This window comes from Colossoma macropomum, unplaced genomic scaffold (assembly GCF_904425465.1).
Source record: "Colossoma macropomum unplaced genomic scaffold, Colossoma_macropomum, whole genome shotgun sequence".
In the NCBI taxonomy this organism is placed as follows: domain Eukaryota; kingdom Metazoa; phylum Chordata; class Actinopteri; order Characiformes; family Serrasalmidae; genus Colossoma; species Colossoma macropomum.
In genome coordinates, this window is record NW_023494791.1 from 17,580,897 (window position 1) to 17,602,559 (window position 21,663).

The 21,663-nt window shown below is 39.7% G+C and overlaps 3 protein-coding genes across 3 annotated transcripts in view; 1 reads left to right on the forward strand and 2 right to left on the reverse strand.

The window, feature by feature from the left end:
* The window catches only part of rassf4a (Ras association domain family member 4a), a 38,543-nt gene that overhangs the window by 9,283 nt on the left and 7,597 nt on the right, over positions 1-21,663 (forward strand). The window contains exons 2-4 of the mRNA XM_036574171.1: positions 4,222-4,304; positions 4,393-4,468; positions 19,355-19,500. Coding sequence (XP_036430064.1) covers positions 4,249-4,304; positions 4,393-4,468; positions 19,355-19,500 — 278 coding nt within the window. The 5' untranslated portion in view covers positions 4,222-4,248. The remainder of the gene's footprint in view (positions 1-4,221; positions 4,305-4,392; positions 4,469-19,354; positions 19,501-21,663) is intronic.
* Positions 2,344-4,464, reverse strand: LOC118810429 (C-X-C motif chemokine 9). The gene is made up of 5 exons (XM_036574176.1): positions 4,368-4,464; positions 3,555-3,775; positions 3,168-3,297; positions 2,988-3,071; positions 2,344-2,838 (listed from the first exon to the last, which is right to left on the reverse strand). Exons 2-5 carry the CDS (start codon positions 3,616-3,618, stop codon positions 2,754-2,756), a joined length of 363 nt encoding a protein of 120 aa, XP_036430069.1. The 5' UTR covers positions 3,619-3,775; positions 4,368-4,464; the 3' UTR covers positions 2,344-2,753.
* Positions 15,316-16,450, reverse strand: si:ch73-6k14.2 (protein DEPP). Its single transcript, XM_036574175.1, has 2 exons — positions 16,150-16,450; positions 15,316-15,956 (listed from the first exon to the last, which is right to left on the reverse strand). Exon 2 carries the CDS (start codon positions 15,953-15,955, stop codon positions 15,542-15,544), a length of 414 nt encoding a protein of 137 aa, XP_036430068.1. The 5' UTR covers position 15,956; positions 16,150-16,450; the 3' UTR covers positions 15,316-15,541.

The following is a 21,663-nucleotide window of genomic DNA, read 5'->3' on the forward strand; positions in this document are numbered from 1 at the left end:
ATGACTCAGCATCTTTGTTTTTTGATCAGAAAAGATTCTGTAATTATTCGTACATCAACAAGTGGCCCCTGCTTTAAACGTGAAACAACTGACCTAAAAGTCGAGGATCACTGGTAACAAAAATCATCTTACATACTTTGTTTGTTTCTTTGTGTTAATTTATTCTGATGTATGTTCTTTTGGAGAAAGCTAAATGATGCTGTCACACCATGATATTTGTTGCCAACTGTTACATGGTGGTGGACCCCTAATGGTACGGGCAGACGTCATGCATTATGTCAGATGACTGCTCTGCGTGATGGTTTAATGACTAGAGGATATGGAGCTATTTTAGAGGACCAGGTGCACCCTGTTGGACCAAACACTGTGCTTTCATAATGATCCCAAGATATAAGACATTCATAACACATTGTCTTATTCATGACTAGGCATGACTTGTTTTTGTTCAGAAAAGGACACATTTAAAGTGTTCAGTTTGCATATGCATGCAAAAAAAGCAACATTTTACTTGTTGAATTCATGACAAGCTTTTGTCTATAATTATTAATAAATCGAAATGTGGTCCCAGCTTTAACAGGAGACAACTGAGTGCCTAAATTGCAAATGCATTGGTAACAGAAGATGCAAATTTATTATGAGCCATGAGATATAATTTTCATAAATGTTGCAAACTGCTTTGGCATAGTCCAAACAGGACACTACAAAACTATTTATTTTGACATGTTTAAATTTGGAGAAAGCCAAAGGTAGCCTTCACAGCTCAAAGTCTGTTACCAATTGTTACACGGTGATGGATCTGTAATGGTTTGGGCAGACGTCATTCATTTAGTCAGATTATTACTCTGCATGGTCATGTAATGGCGAAAGGTTATGGGGCTATTTTGGAATACCCTGCACCCTGTGCACCCTGTTGATCCAATGACTGTTGATCTAAAGAGATGATAATGACCACATGATGAACACCAAGGTGACATCAAATACCTTGCATCATCTCTCCAATCACCAGCTGTATGAGAAGGTCTGGAGTAGACATTGTGAACTAAAGTTTATCTTCCTTGTTTTCTCAAAAGCTTAGAGGCTTTTGTTCTTGGTCCAGTATCTATCACTCTGCACACAATTGTGGACTAGTATGGCAGCATTCCAAGAAAGGCTGAAGCAATTCTGTAAGTAAATGGATTTTATATGAACAATATATATCATATATGACCAATAATATACATTGGTGAGCTCTCAGGACCTTCTAGGCCTAATGACTTCTGTGAAATGAAAAATTACACGTCTATCATTTTTAGTTGATTTTTATTTAATATAATCACTATTTTTTAACACAAAGTGTTAAAAGTATTCTAGTAATACTCTTATTTTATTATTAAGCTTTGGTTGGAAATAAAGGTTAAATTCTTGAAACACCCAAAGGAAAATTATCCAATCAGGATTTTTGTCTTTCTGTGGTTTTGGGGTAGCCCAGCTTTCTCAGTATTTAGGACTTCAGGAACTGGAGAGAAGGCCTAAAGCATTAGATTAACCACTAACATTATTAGGAGCTGACATATTAATCGACCAGTCACGTTTTGATTTCTAATTTTGATTTCCTTCTGGAAGCCCTAGATATATCATGTACTGCGAATATGAGTGGTAGCCTAACCAATGCATTTCAGCCAGATGTTAGAAATGGAAAAAAGCAGTGCCATCTCTGTTAGGGCTATTTACTGAGGGTGTTAGTATAAACCTACTACATACAAGATGAAATATGTGTTGATATTGCAGCATAAGGGGTTCTCAGAAGAAACTCTTAAGGTTCTGGCCCATAACTCGGCTTTCATCAAAACTCTGCAATGACCTGCAAAACAACAGGGGAATGACCGCACACAGACCAGGCCATACTGTTCGCAGGCCAGTCTCACACTCAGTAGCTTGCCTGGCTACTCTTTTGTTCACAGCTCTGCCTTGTGAGCTTTGCTAGCATACACACAGCATTGCCCAAAATAAGAGACCATGCAGAAGAACCTTAAGAAGAGCCTTTCTAATGGACTAAATAACCTTAGCTTAGCATGCTTGAACATTATAATAATAATAATAAACTTACTCTGATATTTTAAACTAACAAAGCACAGATGTGCTCGACACCACAATATGTTTGACACAAGCTTCAAATAAAACATAGAATGTTATTTAAAAGCGTTAAAAGTCTTTGTTTCAAATAGAATGGCCAAAAAATGTTCGAGTCAGTATCAGCTAATGCTAACATAGTATATCCCATAGGGCAGAAATTAGCATTATCGTAGAGGATTGTGTGTTGGCATGTGCAAGCAGTGTTTATTTAAACAAGAAGAATGACAGAGGTGTTTTTTTATGTTTTCATTTATTATATACACATGTACATTTTATTGTATAAAAAGATGACATACTAAAATACACATTATCATAAACATAAACAGTTTAACAAACATATAGTATCAGTAACAGTGTGTAAATTGATTCTGCTTTCTTATTAAATTGTACTAAAACTGGCCAAAACATTACATTGTAATGTAAAGCGATTACTTTGCAGTGTTCTATCTTCATCATCGTCTTCATGCCTTTGAGTGGGGCCAGCCCTCTCTGGAAGCTTATACAGACCATGGTTAGTCCATAGTCCAGACCATATATGGGAAAGCAGTTGTGGTCTTTCAAACTAGTGTGTGGACACTTGCATTAGTGTCTTTCTATTAGCAGCCATTTCGCCGGGCTTCACATGATATGAGCTTCTTGGATCAACTGCGCTTCTTCTGTCGTCGTCTTTTCTGAGGTCTCAGTCTTTTGATGCATTTCTTTGCATCTTCCCCTTTTTTTTGCATCCTGCAAAAGAAATGAAATCAGTAAATCATTTACAGAAACAGTAACATGCACAGTGCAAAAGTATTATGAAATACTACAATCATTCCTAACACAATGTTGTGTTAAACAGTGATGTTTAATATGGTTATTTATAATTGTTGTTTTCTTACTTGCGCCAGCATTTCAGCAGTCTTTTTCCTTGAGGTCCATTAGGACTTAGACACACTTCCTGGTTGTTCCCCTTCAGCCTAACTCTAAAAAGCAGATTAACAGCCACAGATTTAGATTTAGAAATTGAGTTAAAGATTATGGATGTATGCCATCAATGAGGTAAATGGAGTGCTACTTACATGATCACATCTTTGTCACAACCAGGTCCTTGTAATAAGACTTTATAATCTGAAAATGGTCCTCTGACTGCTGACATGGATTTATGACAAATGCAGCGTGTCGGAACATGTTGACTGTCTCCCACCTGAGCTGCATTAAGGAATAAGCAAAACAGACAAATGACATTTGGCTCTTAACTAATTTTTTTCACTCAGCAACTATAAAAATAGCATGTATCTTTTTGTGTAGTCTATGGTTATGTTATATCCAAGATACATTTTGAAATATTTTTTAGAAGTTGGGTTGTTTTGAAGTTGCAAGAGTAAAAAAAAACACTGTTTAGAAGTTAAGGTCCAAAAGTTCTGCTGAAATAACTACTCCATCATAACCGATTCTGTATTACTCACCGGTAAGAAGAATATAGAGGCCCACAGCCAGTAGAGCAGTGAGGGTATGTAGTGTGGACTTCATTGTGAAAGTTTGTGTCCTACTTTCATTGATGGCTTATAAACGCTGCAGCTGGGGCTTACCGTCTCTCTCACCACTCCCTGGAAATTCCCGCCCAGTGTCACTGCTCTGTCAGGTTTTTCTGAAATGGACTTTCCACAAGATTCCTTCTGCAGACAACCTTGAAAAGTGGAAAGTGAAAGTGTTTTGGACATGAGCAAAGGAATGTAAATAGATTGTGGAAATAGCCTTAGGCAACAATAAATAAATATATTTGAATAAAATGATGATTTTGTCTTTGCAAGATTTGGTGTTTATGTGAAAATTATTGTGGGTTTAGAAGTAATAAAATGCTTTGAGAGGCTGACAATATTTTATAAGTGTCGTAAGATGATAATCATCTTTTCTTAGGTCCAGTCGACATGCCAAGACATGTGTGCGGTTAACTCCTTGAGTAAACTTCCACATGACTTCTCCTAATCTGCAGAACTTCTTTTCACTAGATTTAGTTCTGTGAGGTACAGTGCCCCTGAATGAGTAACCCTGAACCCGACACGATTGCGTTGTTTTTTTCTAATGAGCATGAAACTTTGCTGTCTCTCTCTCTTTCTCTCTCTCTCTCTGCAGCTGAGAAGCTGCTAGAAAGTTCCCACCATGGATCCTCCTCAAGCACCCTTTGTAAGACTGAATGATGAGAAAATCATAGTAAAGTGAGTGCAGCTCAACTTCTGTTCTTCATTTAAAACATTAAAAATGTGCTCTCCAAAACTGACCCCTTTTTCCTGCCCTCTTCTTTAGATCAGATGTTTTGTCTCTGTTGAAGACCTACAACTGTTATCACGAAGGAAAGAGTTTTCAGCTTCGTATTCGGGAGGTATGCAGAAACCCAGACAACTGAAATTTACAATACTGCAAATTGAAACTTTTCTTTTGTATTTAGCTTGTTAATGATTACTCTTATAAGTTGCCCTCATGACTAAGGGTGCTGTGGGTGGTTAGTGAAAGGCCTTGTGATGTTATCTGAACAGTAGATAAGGTTCAGGAAGTCATTTTCTCTTTAAACATAGTGATTGCATCAACACAAAGGTCTGTCTGTCATTTCTGAACTCTACAGGCCCCATGAAAAAATAACGTTGGCATTGCATTGCAAGGTTGGTATATTACTTCACAGAGAGCCAAACATTGCTCAAAATGTAATGAAAGAAATCATTTTAACTATAGATACATTTAGTCAGTCTTTAACAGACCTGTCATGATTATTCGAGCTGGTGGTTGTTAAGCTCACTACAGTTATTTTCCACAGTTGATAGCTTTCACAATATGATTACAGTGCAACTGAGAGATTATAGATTGTTGGATTGATGCAAATACATGTAAATAAAAAAAAGCAGAAAACACAATTATTAAGACATATCATGGATCTTATCAAAACAACAGAGGTTCTGGCATATGTCTTAGTGCTATAACACTTTTAGAGGGCAGCAGTGAGTAATGTTTGTTTATTTGAGCTTGAACTGTGTCTGTCGTCCGTCACAAGCTACTAAGTATTGATGGCTAGGAAGCAAGATAACTAATCAGCCAGTTAAACTACTGAATGTTTGTGCTTTCATGGCATACTTTAATACAGTGAAATAAAACGAACACAAATTGTTGATCACCATTATTTATATGATATTAAGATTAATCATAAGCCAAAATTTCATGATTGTGACAGGCCTAGTCTTTAATAGCAGTGACATACAAATATTACTTTCTGCAAGGCCTTTTAAATGGTTTACTAGCATTTACTAGTGTTCACATTAGTGCTGCCACCACAAATTCAAGGTATAGAGCAGTAGCTCTCAAATTAGTCCACCAGACATTCCACATTTTTGCCCTAACCTAGTTCTCAGTATGTTTGTAGTGTTTTAATGGTGTGTAGGAAGGAGGGATAGAGCACAAATGTAAATCTTTTGGTTGGATACAGGGACTGTGTGTTGAGAAACACTGTTCTAGAGTAATTTAGTCTCTGCATTTGATATTTATTGCTGAATGTTTGTGATTTGCTAGTAAGAGTTGAAGGCTCGTTATGAAGATTAACATAAGATATTTTTCCTTCACTTGTTTGCTGTGGATAATAGAGACAAATCTCTTTTCAAGTGCTTTCAGAATGGAGGGACAGTGAGTGTTGAAGGCTTACATGTTGCTTCACTTATCTTTTACTGTGGGCATTAAAGAAGACAAATATATTTTCCAGGAGCTTTCAGAATTGAGGGTCAGGGAAATTGCACACCAACATATTATTAAGATTTGTCGTATTGGGTCAGACTTTTGGTTCCCAGCAGGCAGAGCTGCTCCGGGTAAGACTAACTATAAACATATGCTGAGTTTGTGATAATTAAACAATGAGCTAAAAACTCTAGGTTATTTTTCCACTGACGAAACTATGAGGCTGCTGTTTACAGTTAATGTTCATGTGTTCACTGAACTAGTGGTCAGTTCAAGCATTCTAATTCAAGGTTAACCCTCATTAACAAACATGTATTCACACTGAAAGGACAAGTTGCTCTTGTTGAAGTTAGATAGTGACAGATGAGGAGGAGGTCGAATCAACAGGATATGAGTCAGATGTAATAACATTCTCGGATTGAGGATGACACTTTAGGACCTTGGGAACGTTTTTTTTTTTTTATGTCAGGCAAGCCCAAACAAAATCTTTTGCTAAACGTTATGTGGTAAGCGTGGGAAGAGACGTATGTATGTATGTAAACATGCATTTACATTTATGGCATTTGGCAGACGCTCTTATCCAGAGCGACTTACAGTGTGATCTTTTACACAGGTAGGCGAAGGTAGTGTTAGGAGTCTTGCCCAAGGACTCTTATTGGTATAGTGTAGAGTGTTTACCAAGGTGGGGTTTGAACCCCAGTCTACAGTGTAGAAGGCAGAGGTGTTACCCACTACACTATACCAACCACATGCGTTATGCTATCTGTGCATCTGTGTGTTTTGACTTTGTTGACTAAAGCAATGGTTCATGATAATCGTTCCACACTAAATTCTTTGTGTTCGTAGTTTAAGCACTTCAAGGCTCACTAATATGGAGAGGAATTGGTGCCAAATTGAAAAGCAGTCACTACAGTGGAAAAACGTGAAATGCAGTGCACACATGACATTACTTTTGCCACGTTGTCATGCAAAATAAGTGCCGAAATGGAAAGCAAAACCTCTATTACACTGTTATCACATCGCTTGACCTCTTTATTGGAAAGCAATACATGTGGATTTGCTTTTCCAGATAGTAAATATGCTGAATTCATACGAGAATTTTAAATCCACTTTAAAATGTAATGAAGGCACAGCTGTATTGCTTTCCACCGTGCTGTCATTTAAACAGATTTTTCTCATTGAAATGCAATCATAATAGTGAAAACAGTGAAATTCAATGCACACGACATTACTTTCCCACAATGACATGCGGAATGAAACGAAAAGCAAACCTCTACTACACTGTTTTCACGTCTCTTGCTCACTTTTTTGTACTTGTATTTGCCTTATTAAAATGCAACCAAAACAGTGAAATGCAATGTACAAAAGATTGCATTTAAACAGTAACATGCAGAAAAGAAAAAGATTCATTACATTGATTTAACATTGTTTAAAGTATTGCATAGTAGAAAGCAATATAGCCATGCCTTTATTAGATTTTGTGGCAAATTGTATTCAATTCTGACATGAATTCAGCATTTAGTTTTTTTTTAAATGCAGATCCTTGTGCATTGTTTTTTAGAAAAGACATGAAGCAATGTAAAAACAATGTAATACAGATTTTGTTTTTCATTTTGGCACTTATTCTGCGTGACACTTAGGAAGAGTAATATCATGTGTATTGCATTCATGTTTTTCCACTGTAGTGATTGCATTTCAATTTGGCACAAATTCCTCCATACGCTAAAGAAGTTAATCATGCTAATTTGCTGCCGTTAAATGAAAAAATATTGAAAATTATGCATAAGTGTGTGAATTATTATGGAATGCATGATAATTCAGACAGACCGTTTTTTTGTGGTATTGCTACTCTAGGACACATGCTTATGTGGGAACATTCTGCATGCTTTACCAGTAAATCTTGTCTGTTGCAATGTTCATGCGTAGGTGCTGAAAATGCCACAGCGTGAAAGCTAAACTAATGACTGTTCAACAAAGTAAATGGTAGTCTGTGTACCCTAAGGAAAAAGAAAGAGGCTGGGAGCAAAAGGAAATTAATCCTGTGGCAAATATGCTTTGTGATTTTCATGTGCTCTATAACCACCTCAGAGACGTTAAAACCTCAGCTCCTTTGTGTGCTGAGCCCTGGTGCTAAAGCTGAAATGTTGTGTCTCCTTTTGTTTGGTCTATCAATGCTCACATGTAATTAGAGCAGAGGTTAGATATGCAGCAGAGAAGGTGTTGAATGGATAAGGCATGGGGAGATGTTCCAAACGTTTCAAGTGAATATAATGCAGGATTTCCTGTCTTGTCTCAGACAGAACCAGAGAGAAAAAAAGGAGCACAGAAAGCAAAAGATGGAAGAACTAAAAGGGAAACTGACCAAAACTATGCTGTGCATGAACAAATTCAGTCCAGTGTTCAACATGCCGTATCACTTTCCCTCATTTTATTGCCCCGAAGCAAAAGAAAAGAGAATGGTTATTTAATATAGGAAAAAAGCATGTTACATAACTATAACAGTCTCCAACAGCAGACAGTAACTTAACCCTCTCTACTGTTGTTTTGATAAACATGTCATCTGGTCTGTTGAAGAGCATTTGAAAATGGAAAACATCAGCTTCAGGTACTTACTTGTTACAGGTTCATCATCATCATCATCATCATCATCATCGTTAACCGCTTAGTCCAGATAGGGTCGCGGTAGCAGTTGGGAGAGCAGAGAATCCCAGGTGACCCTGTCCCCCGCAACTTCCTCCAGCTCATTCCCGGGGACCCCAAGCCACTCCCAGGCCAACTTGGAGATATAATCCCTCCAGCGGGTCCTAGGACGACCCCGGGGTCTTATTCCGGTAGGCCGTGCCTGGTACACCCCCACCGGGAGGCGTCCCGGGGGCATCCGGATCAGATGCCCTGAACCACCTCAGCTGGCTCCTCTCAATGCGGAGGAGTAGCGGCTCTACTCCGAGCTCCTCCCGGATGGCCGAGCTCCTCACCCTATCAAATAGAGTGTAGCCCGCCACCCTGCGAAGAAAGCTCATTTCTGCCGCTTGTATTCGCGATCTCATTCTTTCGGTCGTTACCCACAGCTCATGACCATAGGTGAGGGTCGGGATGTAGACCGATCGGTAAACAGAGAGCTTCGCCTTACGGCTCAGCTCCCTCTTCACCACTACAGTCCGGTACAGCGACCGCATTACTGCTGCCGCTTGTCCCAGCCTGCGGTCGATCTCACGATCCTTCTTCCCATCACTCGTGAACAAGACCCCGAGATACTTAAACTCCTCCACCTGGGGCAAGTCCTTTCCCCCTACCTGGAGTGGGCATACCATCCTTTTCCGGGCTAAGACCATGGACTCAGACTTGGAGGTGCTGATCCGCATACCAACCGCTTCACACTCAGCTGCAAACCGCTCCAGTGTGCGCTGGAGGCATCCATGTGATCCAGCCAAAAGAACAACATCATCTGCAAATAGCAGAGACGCCACCCTCCGGCCTCCACACATAATGCCCTCCTGACCCCGGCTACGCCTTGACACCCTGTCCATGAATATCACAAACAGGAGTGGAGACAGGGCACAACCCTGGCGGAGTCCAACGCTAACACTGAAAGAGTCCGACTTAATGCCGAGTATACGAACACAGCTCTCACTCCGGGCGTACAGAGATTGAATGGCCCGGAGTAGTAACCCCGGCACCCCATACTCCCGGAGGACCTCCCACAAGATATCTCGGGGAACACGGTCGTAAGCCTTCTCCAAATCCACAAAACACATGTAGACTGGGTTAGCAAACTCCCATGCCCCCTCAACAATCCGTGAGAGGGTGAAAAGCTGGTCCATTGTTCCACGGCCAGGACGGAATCCGCATTGTTCCTCCTCAATCTGAGGTTCAACTATCGGTTGAAGTCTCCTTTCCAGCACCTTGGCATAGACTTTCCCAGGAAGGCTGAGCAGTGTGATACCCCGATAGTTGGCACACACCCTCCGGTCCCCTTTCTTGAAAATAGGGACCACCACCCCGGTCTGCCAGTCCAAGGGGACTGTTCCCGAGGTCCATGCACTATTGCAGAGGCGTGTCAGCCACGACAGCCCCACAATATCCAGAGCCTTAAGCATCTCCGGACGAATCTCATCCACCCCCGGTGCCTTGCCGCTGAAGAGCTTGCCAACTACCTCAGTGACCTTCACCAGGGAAATGGAGCTTGACACGCCAGAGGCCTCTGGCCCTGACTCCCGTGAGGGAGGCATGTCACCCGGATTAAGGAGTTCCTCGAAGTGCTCTTTCCACCGACCGACAATATCCTCATTTGAAGTCAGAGTTTCTCCACCCCTGCTGAATACAGCCTGGGCGCAGTCACCCCGACCACTCCTGAGTCGCCGGACAGTTGTCCAGAACCTCCTTGAGGCCGACCGAAAGTCTTTTTCCATGGCCTCACCAAACTCCTCCCACGCCCTGGATTTTGCTTCTGCCACCGTTGCAGCTGCCACCTTTTTTGCATGTCGGTACCTATCTGCTGAATCGGGAGTCCTTCGGGCCATCCAGTCCCTAAAGGCCTCTTTCTTCAGCTTGACGGCCTCCCTCACCACCGGTGTCCACCAGGGGGTTCTTGGGTTACCGCCATGACAGGCACCAACAAGCTTTTGGCCACAGCTGCGCCTGGCAGCTTCCACAATGGAGGTTTTGAACAGGGTCCATTCAGACTCTATGTCCCCTACCTCCTCCGGGACATGAGAAAAGCTCTCCCGGAGGTGGGAGTTAAAATCATTCCGAACAGGGGCCTCCGACAGTCGTTCCCAGCACACCCTCACTATTCGCTTGGGCCTACCGGGTCTAACCCTCAGTCTTCCCTGCCATCTGATCCAACTCACCACCAGATGGTGATCAGTTGACAGCTCAGCACCTCTCTTCACCCGAGTGTCCAGAACATATGGTCCCAAGTCAGATGAAACGACAACAAAGTCGATCATTGACCTTTGACCCAAGGAGCTCTGGTACCATGTACACTTATGAACATCCTTGTGTTCGAACTTGGTGTTCGTTATGGACAATCCATGCCTGGCACAGAAGTCCAATAACAATTCACCATTCGGGTTTAGATCGGGCAGGCCGTTCTTCCCAATCACGCCTCTCCAGGTCTCCCAGTCATTGCCAACATGAGCATTGAAGTCTCCCAGTAAGACTATGGAGTCTGTAGTCGGGACCCTTTCCAGAACCCCGCCCACTTGCTCCAAGAAGGCCGAATACTCCGACCTGTTGTTTGGTGCATAAGCACACACAACAGTCAGAGTTTTCCTCTCTGCGATTTTAATACGCATTGAGGCGACCCTCTCGTCCACCGGGACAAACTCCAACTGTACTGCCGCCAGCCGGGGACTCGTGAGTATCCCCACACCCGCCCGGCGCCTCTCACCTTGTGCAACCCCGGAGTAGGAGAGGGACCAACCCCTATCCAGGAGTTTGGTTCCAGAGCCGATACTGTGGGTGGAGGTGAGCCCAACTATATCTAGTTGGTACCTCTCAACCTCCCGCACAAGCTCCGGCTCCTTCCCCCCCAGTGAGGTTACATTCCACGTACCAAGAGCCAGTTTCTGCCGCAGGGGGCTAGGCCACCCAGGGCCCCCCTGCAATCTCCCACTGCCTGTACGGCACTGCACCACTCCCCCATGCTGGACCTTGCGGGTGGTGGGCCCACATGGTCCCCCCACGTTGCCTCTTCGGGCTGAGCCCGGCCGGGTTACGTGGGCTGCCCGGCCACCAGGCGCTCGCCGAGGGACGCTACCCCCAGGCCTGGCTCCAGGGGTAGGTCCCGGTGACCCTCTCCCGGGCAGGGTACACGATGTTCTATGCCCGTTTTTCATGGAGGTTTTTGGATCGAGTTAGTCTGGGTCTTCACTCCAGACCTGTTCGCCCTGGGAGACCCTACCAGGAGCATGTTGCTCCCGACGACTTAGCTCTGAAGATCCCTCTTAGCTCTGAAGATCCCTACTTAGCTCTGAAGATCCCTACAGGTTTATTTTAATTAATTGCCAAGCTTCTGTGGGCCTGTATCATATTGGCTTCTTACCTTTGAAACTTTTTGGGTCAGTTTCCCAGACAGGGATTCAGCTTACACTCTTAAAAAAAGATGGTTCTTCAAGAGTTCTTTAGTAAAGACAGTGGGTCTATATAGAACCATGAACACTCAAAGAACCATTTGCATTCTTAAAGGCTTTTTGGCATCATAAAATCTTTCTTCAGATTGATGGAGAATGTGTTGTACATGGTTGTACATATAGGGTTCTTCTATTGTTACAATGTCAAACTTGTAACAATAGAAGAACGCTTTTTTTTTTTTATCTTTTAAAGGTTTTTATTGCGTTTAAATGCTGTTTTCTATTGTGCTGCACACTATCTTTGATATTGATATATTATTGAGGACAATTTTTTATTTAATTTTATGTATTGAAAATTGAGGTGATTTTCTGTCCAATGGCAGTATGGCCACTAGGCGGCCTGCAGAAAGAGGTTACACCAAAAGTCACTGCCAGTTCCAACTCATTCAGTTGATTCACATCAAGCGCAGTTTTGCTCAGTAACTACCTAAAAACTTAAGTATGCATAACAAAAGCCCAAGGCCTCTGTCACAGATGCTACCTTTTTGATGAATGAATGGCCAGCATGTGCAAACTGCATCAGTTGCCTGCATCACTTATTCCTGGCAGAGGTAATATATGTGAAAGAAGTCTTAAATCTGATTAGCAGAAAATTAGAAAGCTAGAAAATGAAATTTTCAAAAAAATATTTTGTAAAAGAATAATAGATATCTTAGAATAGAATAATGAGAATTCTATACACGATCTAATTATCACTTCAGAGGTAAAAAACTGGCTGTCACCAAAGTAGAGGCCATGGTTAACGGCAATTAGACTGTAAGAAGTGTTCAGATTGGCTCTTGATCTAAGCACATTTCATAAAGGAAAATGACATTAGTACAGGTGATTCATGCTACTTTGAGAACGTGTATTTGGCTTGTCCTGACGAGTACTGTAAAGCTTTCTTTTCTACCTGGAGGCCTTTAGTAATTAGACAGAGCATGTGCACTGATCTGTTTGTTACTTTTTGGTTTAGTGAAATTTTTCTTTGGGTGGGTCTGCTCGTAAGGCATACTTTTTCAGAATACAGAAATGTCTACTAGCATAGCAAAAAATGTTCTTCTGAAAAGGCCAAGCTCTTAAAGGCAGCAAAAATGCAAAAGGCCAGACTCCTAAATGCAAACTATATCCAGAGCAACATTGCACTGATTCACTGTTAATTAAGGAAAAGTTCTATTTCATCCAGTATTTTAATTAACAATTGCATCCCTATTGTTTAGATTTTAATTTGGAAACGTTGAACAAAGTCATGGGGATCCACATACTAGTCAGCTGTGCCTATATTTTTTGTGAGTCTGTGGGCTTCAGATCAGGCAAGAACAAGGAAAGCAAATAGAAAAGGAAGTTTCATTCAACTGCCTCCTAGGCCTATGAAGGGTCAAATTGTTTCAGGAGCTGAAGGGCACAGCACTGACAAGACTGCAGCGCCCTCTGTTGGGGGGTTAACAAGTTTAAATTACAAGCTGCTGTGTGGACTTTTAACCAGCAGAGAGCTCCTGGTTCACACCAGAGAATGTGGCGAGACTTAGGCTTGAAGTTGAAAATCAGACTGCCAAAGCATGAAAACATTGAATTGAGCAGACTATGCATATATAAACAGAGGGCAAAATAACACTTGTAATCAGGATGATTTCCAATATCTATTTCTGTTCCCTATTTCTAAAATTTCTGTTCTAAAAATTCATACCATCTGACAAAATATGTGATACACATTTAAATATTCATACATATTTCTATTTATACAGTTTACATTACATCTACAGTGGGGTCCAAAAGTGTGAGACCACATTGAAAATCTGGGAAAAAAAAAAACAAAGAAAAGGTATGGCAAGTGAAAGGAAGAGGAAAAATTCAAGATTCTGTACTTCTTCTATGCCACTGTGCACATTTAAGCAAATTTGTGACACTGACTATGTTGAGGCCTCAGATTTTCCAGTCTTTTCTCTTCCACTGAAGCTCCTTTTAAGAGGACTCTCAGGAGGATTTGATCTAGTCATCAAAGGCTTTTGCATAAACTTATGAGTCCATGCCAGCTCGAGTCCTTGCCAGCTTGAGTGCATTAGAAATTAGGAAATTCATGCATAAGAAATTCTAAAATTCACATTAAAATTCTAAGATTCTACTTTTCATTCAAATTGTTATGCTGATAATAGATTTTTAAGCAAAGTCTTTCTATTAAATTAGAATGGAATGGAATGAAGCATTTTCCCTGGTGGTTTCTGACTTTTGGACCCCACTGTATGAAAATAAAATATGTTTTTTCCATATTAGGCAACCCTGGACATGATAACCACACATTTTAAATACTTTTTATGTAGGGGTGACATTACAATAACACTAATCAGTATTGTGATAAATTATATCGCAACAGGCTTTTCTGAGCTTATCCTGCATATTATCAACTTTTATGAACAATGCCTGTTTCATTACAGAGAGAGCATAATTAGTTCTGTTTAATTGGATTTAGTGCAGTGTAGTATGGGAAACATTTGACTTAAATGTAAAATATGAAAATGTGAAATAGTATTCACACTATTTATTACATTCCTATTGTTTGTTACATTCAAAGAGAACACTGCTGGTTCTTTTTGTCAGTTCCAACTTAACAAACCTCAAAAAACTAGATATTGTGATGCATATTGTGTATCATGAAGATATTTGAAGTATTGTGATGGAGTATTTTTGCCATATTGCCCACTGTTATTTTTATAGATTGCTTTACATATGCTATTATAAAGCTTCTGCTTTCTTTCAGCATTCACTTGATCTAACTGGTCAAGATGGTCATTAACTTGATGGGTGTCAGAGGGTGTATGCTTCTAGTGAGTAAGGCTATGAGGACAGGTGGGAAGCGGTGAAGGAACTTTGTTTTTCAGCTACTCACGAATTGTGTAGTTTAATGCTTTCAAATAATATATAGAAAGCATTTTTTTATGCTGTTGCCATCACATGAAAACAACTGATCAGCCACAGATATGTATTATCTGAGACTAATATTAATGTATAGAATGACACACAGTGCTCAGGTATTCGCAGTGCTTGAGAATCAAGCATATATAATAATTTAATCAATACCTACAGAATAATTTTGTAAATCATTGACATGTATGAGTTAAAATAAAGAATGTGTGGACTTTAGTTAGAGACACAGATTACTCTTATTATTGTGCCTCTTATTTTGCCTATTAAGTTTTACACTTTCCTGCTTAAAAATCTTACAATAATAATGTTAGACCAGTTGATAGATAGAATAATTCTTCACTGTATGTTATTAACCTGGGCCATTTACAAATTTTGATCTAACCTTAAATAAATTTAGTTCCACATTAAGCTTTGATTGCTTGATTGCTTGATTGATTTGCTTACAAAACCCATAAATGAGAAATAAGAAAGACCAAGATTCCAAAATGTTTTGTATTTTATTTTAAAAAAAGGAATAGAAAAAAGATCTTCAGAGTGTAAACATAAGCACACAGGGGCCAAAGTCCCTGATCAAACAAATAAATTAAGTTATTATTATTATTATTATATTATTATTCCAGGTCACATCATCCTGGTTTGGTTCCTCAGTCCACAGTAACACATTAGCTCCATTGCAGTGTGTCTGCTTTTATGGCTGCAGGTTATTAGATTAACCTCAAAGCAGCCGGTGCACCATCAGTCCTGTGCAGATCGTCTTGCGTCTGTGCAAAGAGCCAGTCCAGCGGGTCCCTACTACACGAGTCTTTCTGACTGCTAAAGCGATGTGTGAGCTCGTCCAAGCCCAGTGAAGTGGTACGAGTCCGTGGGGTCCTGGAGGAGCAGCGGGGTGAGCTGGTGGCTGAGTGTTTGCCCAGAGGCTTGGAGAACATGCGAGGCCTCGGAGTCCGTGCTACCCTCACTGGGCCACAGGCCGGCTGGGCCAGCTCTTTAATGGAGTTGACATAGTCCTCCAGAGATTGTGAAGGGCTGGTTTGGCATCCCACCTGAGAGGCATCTTCATATGTCTCAGTTATGGTGGGCAGAGGAGCGATGGACAAGAGCAGTCTTCTGGGCTTCATGCTGGAGAAAGATTGAAGGAGATTCAGGTTTAGTTATCTTTGCATTCTCTTTTGTTTTCATTGTTGAGGAGCATAAGCAAGAAGCACTTAATGACACATATAGAACATGTGAAACTTTCATGTGGCATAAAAGTTCTAAAGAACAAAAACATGGAAGATCCCTGTTCTACAGAAAGGTTAAATCAAGAACTCACCTGTTATTGTCTGATGTTATGTGTTGAGTTGCGTGAGAGGTGATGTAGTGCTGAAGCTTTCTTGCTGTCAGTCGTAGCTGCTGCTTGCTCTCAGTCTGTGAGCTGGTTCTAATCTGCTCTACAGGCTCAAGCACTGCCTTTTATACTGCTGCTGGGTGTAAGCCAAGGCTCATGGCACTAAATTTAGCTGCCTGCTGACCTCGCTCTCTCTGGAGGAAGTGTGTGTGTGCTGGGCCAAGAGGGTGGAGGAAGCTGTGGCGTGGCAGCTGACCACGGTTCACTGCTGCAGCTGCCCTCATTGTTTACATTTCAGAAACAATGAGGCCCTGGGAGCACTCAAGCCCTCCACCTAGCCCACACAGGAGAGTCTACTGCCAGCAACACATCAACTGCCTCATTCTCTTATGAGCTTGTAGACCCTCAGGGATCCATTTGGTCAAGATCTTGGATAGTTTCAGCTCCTCAGTCATCTGTGTTATGATCACACTGTTGAGTGATTATTTCTGAAATTATAAGTCTGATATATCACCATCTACGTTACAGCTACATTTAGCTTTGTGAGGTCATTCCTAAAAGAGCTACAAAGAACTATAGCTATTGATTTCCTGCATGTGGACTTGTTCTGAGCTGTAATAGCACAGGCAATTTATATGTTATAGTCTGTAGTTTACTTTGTACTTCTTAGTTATACTACACTGTCAGAAAAAGGTACTGTGCAGCTGTATGACTTAAAAAAATATAATTGCAATGGATTATGGTACAATGATGTTCCCTAACTAAAGGTACTGAAGACGTACCCTTGAGAGCACAACCCCAGTGACTGTTTTGTAGCTTTTTGTCCTGAGAGTTTAAGGTTATATTCTCAACTGAGCATTCTTGTACATGTAAAAACTGTGTAAAAATAGAGACCAAGAGACCACCCTTAACTTATTTTCATTCCCAGTCAAAACAGCCATTAAGTATGAGTTATTCATTTTTCAACATCAGGAAAAAAAGCAGAAACATATTTATTCATGACTAAATATAATACCATTTTTTCAGTATTTAGTGTGACCACCCTTTGCCTTATTATAGCTTCCATTATTTCAGAAGACTTGCTTTCAGTTTTTAAAGAAATCTGTAGGGATAAGTTTCCACACCTGCAAAGTTCGTTATTAGAATTTGGTTGCATTTTCTGCTTCTCATGTACCAAGAAATTACAAATTTAGACTCCACATAAAACATTAGACCAGTGTTCTTGCGTAAATGTTCTTTTCTTTTTTAATCTATTTCCTTTTCTCAGTGGCATCTTGACAACTGTACAATCTTTCAGATATGAAGCAAGACTGGAGCTTGATTTTGTCACATCTGTGAAAGGTGAAAGCCTCAAGCACTGTTTATCTGTTGGTGGCAGTTTTTTGTGGTCTGGCTGTAAAGGGTCGCATTTTCTCTATATTTGTTTAATCATTTCTTGAACTACAGTTTTGGAAACTCTTGTTTTTGTTCACATTTTCTTTCTATGTATTGGGTTAATAATGAAGTTGATTGCTTTTGTATCATCGATTAACCCCATAAACTCCAAGGACCTGCTAGTGGGTCCAGATTCTCGTTCTTCAGTCTTGTAAATACACACATGCAGAATGTTGTTTCAGCTGAGAATATAACGCTAAGCCTTAAATCTAATAACTAAATTATATGTCTGGAGTGTTAGTGGAGAAAATAAATTATGTAAATTTTTGTTCAACGGGCAAATTATAAGCTTAAACAGAACAGAGCCTTTGTAACCAATGTGAAAAGTCCTGTTAACATAAAATTTATCTGAGCCAATTTATGTTCTAGTTATTTACTATATTTTTTCTCAGATGGGGTGCTGGCTGGAAGACGTGTTCTTTCAGCTAAATTGAAACTACATTAGTCGTTCACAGGTTTAACATCCAAATGTTATCTGATCGAGATAAAACTCAAGGTTCAAAACAGGTTACAACCGTTAGCCGTTATCTTTAGAGTTGCTAAACAGGATTCAGAACAATGACATCTTACACATTAAGCTATTTTTAGTGCTGTGTCTTAATCTGTCCAGGTCAGCGTTGCAGTTTTGGTCATGTGAAGCGCAGCATTCAGATGGTGTTGTGCATGGGAACGGAAGAGTCTTATCCATTCCTGATAGGATTAGACTTGGGCTCATTTGGCACGTGTTTCTCTCTTTAGGCACTCCTGTACCACACTTGACTTTTTAACGTGAGTGTATAGGGCCTGAAATGACCCTATAAGACAAGCAAAGTGAAAAGCAGAAGTTTGAACTGTGAAAAAACTGTTGCAAAATGTTGTGACAGTGTCACTGTTGAAGGAGATACAGAAGCAGTCTTAACACTGAGTACTTTTCAGATGGGCCTAGGAGTTATTTTATTATTATTATACTGGTGTAACAGTATATCATGACATTTTGATAATAATAAACTTCATTTAGAATAGATTTAGATATTAGATTGCAGCTCAAATTGCTTTACAACAAGGAAGCTCAATATAAACAGCATAACAAAAGAAATAGAAAATAGAGAAGATAGAAAAATAACAAAAATATAATTTGAAAAATAAATAATTTGAAAAATAATAAGTAAATACATAAGTATGAGGCAAAAATATAGAGTTCTCATATTATAAGATAATTAAATAATAGAATAATAATAGAATAATAATAAATAAAAATGTAATGATAGAATAAATAAAACTAGAGAAAAGCTAAAGTATGTTTAAAGTTGTGAATCATATTAAGGTACTGGCCTTTTAATGGCTTTCAAAACAAAAAAAGGTCTTTAAAACCTGTTCTGTATTAAACGTGAAGCCAGTCATGTGTTGATCTTGACTGGGAAAAGCATCAGGAATGTCACCCTTGTGTATTTAGAAGAATCCATGAATGCAGAATTCATCCTCCAGGTTTCACATTCACAAAGGAATGTCTACGTGACCCCGCACAGCTCTGTGGAGGCCACAGCATGACTCAAGCTCACACTCTAAGACATGACCTAAAGCAGGTCGTCTTCGGGGAACACCACCCAATGTGACTTTCCATTGCTGCAGTGTCTCAAAGCAGAAGAGTGGGGCCTGTAACTGTGTTCTAGCACGTAGACTTGAAACAGAGCTAGGGTGGACACAAGCCAACAGGATTTCCTCCACTTGATAGAAGAATTAACGATTATTATTATTATTATTTCTTGTATGGCTGCAGGAAGAGGGCGAGTTGATCGTGGAGGGTTTACTCAACATCTCCTGGGGCCTGAAGAGGCCAATCAGACTGCAAATGCAGGATGATAATGAGCGGTTCCACTTTGCATGTGCAGAAACATGGAGGTCGGAGAACACAGGCTCGAACAGGTGGGTGGGTCAAACTTAGCTGTGCTGAGCTGCGCCACCCATTTTTACCTTTGGCCTTCATGAAAGTAATTCCCCATCTTTCACTCTTATCATCGTCTCACTGTGTTAGTCATCTTAATACATATAACAGATTTGTTACAGGTGGGACTCATTGTTTCATTGTTTTTTTATGTATTTAAGGCGTTAAGTTTCTCTCATCACTTGTCACCTTTCACATTAGATACATTAGTCAGTAAGAAAAGTAAACTATACTCTTACAAAAGGAGCTCTTCAAGAATAAAATATGACCACTCAAAGAACTTTTTGACTTAGATGGTTCTTTGCAGTAAAATAGTGAATCTGCAGTGAATATTTTTTTCTAATTATACTACAGTTGCATATATAAAGAAAAAAATGAGTATGTGTATGTGTCAGCTTCTACTTCCTCTTCTTCTTCTTCTTCTTCTTCTTGTTATTATTATTATTATTATTATTATTGTTATTATTATTATCATTATTGTGTATAACAGTGTAAAATCTGTTGTATGTGTTCTTTTAAAGAACATTTAAAATATATTTACAGCATGAAAAATGTTTTCACTATTGTTACAATTCATATAATCTTGTAGCTCTTAAAAATCAAATATTATTTTGTAATATTTTTGTTTAATATTTAATATAAGAAAACATGCATTTGAGCATTCAAAAATGTGTTAATCCATCTATATCCATCATCATATCATATATCATCATATAGCTAATGTTTACAAGATTTCTTTACTAAAATCATGAAATTAGCAAATACACAACATGTGGTGAACTGGTATCCAAGCTAATGGAATGAGGACAGTAAGGACGTTCTATTAATTTACTTACATTTTTTTAAATCAGTAATTTACTTCTAGTCTGTAATTTGGTTAACAGGATTGTACTTTCAAAGTGACCTCATCAGTCAAAATCACGATATCACTGAAAATAAAGAAATAAAAAAAGAATAATAGAGCTGTTCTTCTTCCTGTGATCTCATGGAGATTTTGATAACATAACTTTCCATTGAGAGAGAGTATATGTTAAGTTATTAACATACTAACTCCAAAAGATTTTTGATGTATTTTAATGATTATACAGTATTTCAATGTAAATTGTAGTTATTGCGGGCTGGAACAGGCAAAAACTATTTTCCAAGTGCTGTAGGGAGTTTTTATTAATCCTTTATCTGAAATATGCATATAGGCTGTTCTATGAAGGACACTGTCCATGTTTTAAATATTTTTTCTATTTACTTTACATATATATATGTATATATTGGTGAATGTAATACCAGTGAGACACAAATGGAACCGCAGTCACCCAAAGAACCCTTTTTTGCTAGTGCAGTATATGTGAATTTGACCAATCGCTTTTAGGGACACCCCGTTTTGGAGTTATTTTTTTTTTTTGTTTAGTCTTTTTCCAACCATAGATTTCTCATTCGTGTATGTTCAAAGGGAACTCTGTCAGTCCATGATCTGTGAATGCAAGCGTGCAGATGTGCACGCAGCTAATAAAAACTTAGCATTTTTTCCAGTGTGATAATAGCTTAAAATAGACCACACGGTTATTGGAGCATTGCGCTGTGGGGGGCTTTTCCTGGCATCTGTTTGGTGAGTGTACGTGTGTTTTGTGTTGTTCTACTCTCACTGCAAGAGGAAAGGGCTGATCAAGAGCTCAGCCACCTCCGTGCTCTGCCGCACGTGTAGCATCCTCTTCACTCATGGAAATATTAAGCCTCAGTAAGCATAAGTACAAGACTCCAGAGACCCTGCATTAGAGAGGAGTAGAGTTTCAAGACATAGCTATAACAAGGCTACTAAAGCAGATTATGTTAGTCTTCAAAAAAAAGATGACAAAAAGGGTTCTTTGGAGTGATGCCTCAGAAGTATGACAAGTCTTAAGGGCCAGTATCCTAAACGTTTCTTGCATTTTATGTTTTACCCTTTAAGTTTTTATTACTGTGACTGAAATATGTAAATGAGCTCTGTTCTGATTGGCTGCCTTGGCTTGTGCCTCATTCAAAAAGCAGGCTGAAACACTTCTTATAACTTCAACATAAATGGGCAGAGCTAAACTGCTTTATGCTGAATAGGTTGATATATGTAAATGTGTTGGTTTTCATGACATCACAAAAACAGTGAATTTTAAATG

What these genes read in the sequence shown, in the direction of transcription:
- LOC118810429 (XM_036574176.1), bottom strand. Translation starts at nt 3,618, where the DNA reads ATGAAGTCCACACTACATACCCTCACTGCTCTACTGGCTGTGGGCCTC. An exon ending in TGTGACAAAGATGTGATCAT is followed by an intron (nt 3,072 to 3,167) that starts GTAAGTAGCACT and finishes TCTGCTTTTTAG; the next exon opens with AGTTAGGCTGAAGGGGAACA. An exon ending in CTGCTGAAATGCTGGCGCAA is followed by an intron (nt 2,839 to 2,987) that starts GTAAGAAAACAA and finishes TTTCTTTTGCAG; the next exon opens with GATGCAAAAAAAAGGGGAAG.
- si:ch73-6k14.2 (XM_036574175.1), bottom strand. Translation starts at nt 15,955, where the DNA reads ATGAAGCCCAGAAGACTGCTCTTGTCCATCGCTCCTCTGCCCACCATA.